The 6,000-nt window shown below is 32.9% G+C and overlaps 1 protein-coding gene across 1 annotated transcript in view; it reads left to right on the top strand.

Moving 5' to 3' along the window:
- The first annotated feature begins 1,293 nt into the window (after positions 1–1,293).
- Positions 1,294–6,000, top strand: part of LOC129943428 (uncharacterized) — a 33,414-nt gene continuing 28,707 nt past the window's right edge. The window contains exon 1 of the mRNA XM_056052864.1: positions 1,294–1,609. Within this exon, the coding sequence (XP_055908839.1) occupies positions 1,507–1,609 (103 nt within the window). The 5' untranslated portion in view covers positions 1,294–1,506. The remainder of the gene's footprint in view (positions 1,610–6,000) is intronic.

The raw sequence follows: 6,000 nt of genomic DNA, 5'->3' as shown, positions 1-6,000 counted from the left end.
CACCGAGTAATTTCTTAGTCTGTCAATTTTTTTACAGCCGAATAATGTACACTATGAAACAAAAATATTTAGAGATAAATGCTGTGCTAAATTTAAGCTTCATTCAGTTTTTTGCCTGGAAGCTAAATTTAAGCTAGAGTTGCGTACCATGCTTTAATCACACACCGACAAACAAAGCAAGCAACAAAAGTTTGAGTATATTTAACTCCAATTAATTAAAAATGAGAAAAGTCTTCGTGTAATAACGAGAGCATCACCGATAACACTTTAACCCAAAGAAACATGCGCTTTAAATACATGTGTGTATTGTAATACCGGACCAACAATCTACTTATCATACTCTACGAACATGCCTTCGAGATGTATAAGGGTTACCAATTGTATAAACGCTTTGAATAAAAACTTAAGCAAACGTCTAATCCCAGTGGGATCCTACTTCTACTTTTATCTAAAGTGAAGAATTTGTAATACGTGAAAACCCAAAAAATGTACCAAATAACTTATTCATAATTTGAACGTTTCTTAAGAACTTCACTGTTCTTACCAAAGACCCCGGCAAGAAAATTAACTTAAATTTTAAATATGACAAATGATTCCATCGCTGAGTAAGCCCAAAAATTAAACAAATATTTAAACAAACAGAACTTTTTAGAAAAATAATCCAAACAAAGTATGAACTCACCCCAATAATCTTCCATCACCTCCATGTCCATATTCGCCGGCTGCAGCCAGCTGTGCGGTGGACGATTCTCCAAATTCTAATAACGGTCAAGCAGCGGGTCACGGCCACGGGCAATCAAGAATTTGTGTCTATTGATAAAGATGATGAACACTACGTTTTATTCCATCCCGCAGTTATTTTCGGAAAAGTATTTTTAGAATCCACATTTTTCAATACCACCAATTAAAGAAACATTTAGAAAAAGTTGTTATACCGATAAAATTTCCAATTTTCCACACCCCACTGATTGGATTTGAGAATATCAAGTCCCATAATTTTATACGGAGCAAGGGTAAGCAAATTAACTTAAAATTAAGACGAATAAACCGTCGACAAACTTGACCGAACACAATGACGATAGTTTCACAACCGTCATAACGAAAATAAAATTTATAAAAACTGATTCAACCAACTCGAACTTTGAAAATATGAAAATGAAAAACACGACAGACAAAATTTCACCACATAACAGAAAATGAGTGTAGACTTGCATTTTGGTTCCATTCCGTTCCGTTTTGTTTCAGCTCTCCTCCACTGTGTCGTTTGACAGGTAATCGAGTGCTTTTTGTTTGTTAATTCTCCGCTTGTCAGTTGTGTTGCTGTTCAAAGAGATCTGGTCAAAATATATTTTTTTAATTTTTACATTTAAGTTAATTTATTAAGTAAAATTCTAAGAGTTAGTAATTTCTATAAATTATTTAATATTCACTAAATCAATTGCATATATTCTAAATTTTAAACAACATCTTGAAATTATTGTACAAATCAATTAAAATTCTGAAATCATGGAAGCACAGTCTGTAGAAATGGAAGCGGTTGAAATAAAAACTGAACCGTTGGATGACAATGATTTCAATCAAATTGTTCGTGAGGAAGTCATAATTAAGTGTAAGTTTAAAAAAATATAATGTTTGGGTAATCATTTGGGAAGGAGAAGGATGAAATTATGAAATAGTCATTGACAAAGTTTTGTTTATTAAACGAAAGGAAAAGCAGCAAAGCACATTGACAGTAATTTTCCTCTTTAACAGTATATTGCGTTTCTACACTTGTCAGTTTGATTTTGTGAATGGAAATTGCGCTAAAACTTAAACAAACAAATTGTTAATAACAATTCTTAGTCAATTGTACTTAATTCGTAAACATTTAAGAATGAATGTTGAAATTTGTATTTTTTGAAAAAAAAACAAAATGACGCATTTGTCACATCAATTGTAATATTCATGTCATGACAAATTATTTATGAGCATTTTGGTTTAATTTTGGAAAAAGACCACTTGAGTGTTTCTAAAGGTGAACTTCTTAAGGGTTATGCTTAAAGATGAAGAAAGTTTAGGCATTTGTTTTTAGAAAACCATCATCACAGAAGTAATGACATAGTTCAATTGTTTTGAAATGTATGGACGGATGACATTGTTAAAAACTTCCATAGAGGGTTGAAAGAAATAGAAATAGTAAAAACAAACCTAGCAAATGCATCGAATAACATTGTTTATTTCGTAGAGGCATAAAATAGGCACATATTTAGGAATCATATTAGCCCCTAGTTTGTTAATTGTGGATTAAGTTTTAAACATAAGTTTCAGAGGCTTTGGTTCAATGGCATACAACAAAGCTGATTGGCTTTATCAATAATAAACCTTTCAACATATAGATCTAATATATAAAATTCTCCTGTCACAGTGTTAGTTGCCATATTCCCCGAAACCGCTTAACCAATTTGAATAAAATTTTGCATATACATTCGGTAGGTCTGAGAATAGGTTTTTATCTATTTTTTATATTCCTAAGTGTTATGGTTTAATTGCATCAACATCGTACACGGTGCTACGATCCTTTGATAGTACTCAGTGACGTTATGTACATTGAAGCATTGATTGCAATTAAGGATCTTTGCATTACCATTGCCAACTTACCACTCAGTTATTTCGGTATGCATTCACATCGAAATCACCGTCGAAACGTTGGGAAAAATCTGATGAAAACTGTTTTCATTTAATCATCAAAAAGATCAACAAAGCCGATGAGAATCACCACTTTAATTGTTCTCAAATCAAACATAAACATCAACTTGGTCAAAATTATAAATCATTGCATTCACCAAATCGAAATGCATCTGTTTTAATAGACACTGTATTGAATCGTGAACTACAATACAATACTCATGAAATGGCAGCAATTGTTGCTTGCAATGTCCCACCAATGAATGAAGAACAAAAAAACATTTTTGAACACATAATGCTCGCAGTTTCGGCAGGACAAGGTGGATTCTTTTTTTTTTTTTTGATGCACCAGGTGGGACTGGCAAAACACTCCTTACTTCGCTAATTCTTGCTAAAATACGATCAAATAATGGTATGGCATTGGCTGTTGCATCTTGTGGCATTGCGGCAACTTTATTGGACCGAGGCAGAACAGTTGATTTAGTATTTAAACTGCTACTAAATATTTAAATTAACTTAGATGCGTTGTGTAATAAAAAAAAAAAAAACCATTAATCATCGATGGCCAGGGTACTGATACAGTTCAAAATTATCATCTGAGATGAATGCACTTCGTCACACAATTATTCGCTTGAGGCCGTGAACAGGACATTGAAAAATAAAAAACAACTGCAGACTATTTGGCGGCACTACGTTACTCCTTTCAGGTGATTTTAGACAAACAGTGATGAGATCAACGGGTGCTTAAAATCATCTCCACTGGCGTAATGTTGAAAGAGTACAACTGAAAGTAAATATGCTTATTAAAATGCTTCAAGATCCTACCGCTGAAACATTCTTAAAACAACTGGTAGATATAGGCGACGGAAAAGTTACTACAGATGCAACTGCATGCATAAAATTACCAGTCGATTTCTGCAAGATTATTGATTCACAAGATGCTCTTATTTCCCGAGATATACAGACAATATACGAATCATGAGTGCCTGGCAGAAACAGCAATTTTAGAAGCAAAAATGTGGATGTGAACGAATACAATCTCAAGATACAACACTTGTTACCAGGAGATTAGGTGTCATACAAATCTATTGATGCAGCTTATAATGCTACCGAAGCTGTAAATTGTTTGGTGATTTGTTATTTTAATATTTTGTCACCGTTTACATTGCTCTATACATATCCCACTTACAGACATGGACATTAAAATACACACAGAGATAGTTGCTAAGAGTAAAACCAAATTAAAACAAAAACATGAATTAAAAGTAGTTTTAACCTTTATCAAAAAAAAGTTTGACTTTTGTATGCATAACATGGTTTTTTTTATATTTTTGATCGTTTGGAGATGAACCGTTAAGACTGTGTGGACATTAAAATATAAACACATTTTAACACAAACCTTAATATTTAACTAGTATCTAAAATATTAGTTTTTAATATTTGTTTTTATTTATAAAACAATAACTTTAGGAAGTAAATTCAAATTATTTTAATAATATTTTAAGGAAAAAAAGGTGTAGCGGTAAGCATTGTTCCCTAGAAGAGAAAGCTATCATTTTAGTTCTACGAAGTGAGGGAAAATCTTTTAGGGAAATAGCTAGAATAATGAGGAGAGCCAAAATACAGAGGGTATCCCCAAGCAAACCAACAACCCCGAGGGAAGACTGAAAGATAATTTGCGCCTACAAAAATAACCCTTACAAGTCTTCAAGACAAATAAAAAAACAAACTATATCTTCCAATAACTCCCAAAACTGTTTGTAGAAAACCTGTTGAAGCTAACTTGTTCAGAAGGATCGCTAGAATGGTGCCCTTTCTAAGGAAAACAAAATATAACAACGCGGTTTAAATTCGTCCACGATCATTTTGATTGAAGTGGGCCAGAAGGAGGAAAAAGTGCAGGGATGTTTTGTGGATGGACGAAACAAAGATAAATTTGTTCGGCACGTTTTGTAACAGAAAGTGCATGTGAGTTGTTTCGTTTGTTAAAACCAAAAGCAGGTTTGTGGTTTTATTTTCGCTTACTTCAATGTTGAAAGAGTACAACTGAAAGTAAATATGCTTATTAAAATGCTTCAAGATCCTACCGCTGAAACATTCTTAAAACAACTGGTAGATATAGGCGACGGAAAAGTTACTACAGATGCAACTGCATGCATAAAATTACCAGTCGATTTCTGCAAGATTATTGATTCACAAGATGCTCTTATTGAGCAGATATTTCCCGAGGTACACAGACAATATACAAATCATATTTATTTTAGAAGCAAAAATGTGGATGTGAACGAATTAAATCTCAAGATACAACATTTGTTACCAGGAGATTAGGTGTCATACAAATCTATTGATACAGCTTATAATGCTACCGAAGCTGTAAATTGTTTGGTGATTTGTTATTTTAATATTTTGTCACCGTTTACATTGCTCTATACATATCCCACTTACAGACATGGACATTAAAATACACACAGAGACAGTTGATAAGAGTAAAACCAAATTAAAACAAAAACATGAATTAAAAGTAGTTTTAACCTTTATCAAAAAAAAGTTTTACTTTTGTATGCATAACATGGTTTTTTTTTTATTTTTGATCGTTTGGAGATGAACCGTTAAGACTGTGTGGACATTAAAATATAAACACATTTTAACACAAACCTTAATATTCAACTAATTTTAATATTTGTTTTTATTTATAAAACAATAACTTTAGGAAGTAAATTCAAATTATTTTAATAATATTTTAAGGAAAAAAGGTGAAGCGGTAAGCATTGTTCCCTAGAAGAGAAAGCTATCATTTTAGTTCTACGAAGTGAGGGAAAATCTTTTAGGGAAATAGCTAGAATAATGAGGAGAGCCAAAATACAGAGGGTATCCCCAAGCAAACCAACAACCCCGAGGGAAGACTGAAAGATAATTTGCGCCTACAAAAATAACCCTTACAAGTCTTCAAGACAAATAAAAAAACAAACTATATCTTCCAATAACTCCCAAAACTGTTTGTAGAAAACCTGTTGAAGCTAACTTGTTCAGAAGGATCGCTAGAATGGTGCCCTTTCTAAGGAAAACAAAATATAACAACGCGGTTTAAATTCGCCCACGATCATTTTGATTGAAGTGGGCCAGAAGGAGGAAAAAGTGCAGGGATGTTTTGTGGATGGACGAAACAAAGATAAATTTGTTCGGCAATGACAAAGCGTTAAAAGGCTTGATTTCAAAGAACTGAATCCCAAATACATTCAGAATACGGTGACGGCAACATCACAATTTTCTTGGTATGACGTTGGACCAATACATTTGATTGAGGGTAAAATGGATCAAAATATGAAGGTGAATATC

Source organism: Eupeodes corollae, chromosome 1 (genome assembly GCF_945859685.1).
Source record: "Eupeodes corollae chromosome 1, idEupCoro1.1, whole genome shotgun sequence".
In the NCBI taxonomy this organism is placed as follows: Eukaryota; Metazoa; Arthropoda; class Insecta; order Diptera; family Syrphidae; genus Eupeodes; species Eupeodes corollae.
This window is presented reverse-complemented; position numbering and strand designations above follow the sequence as displayed.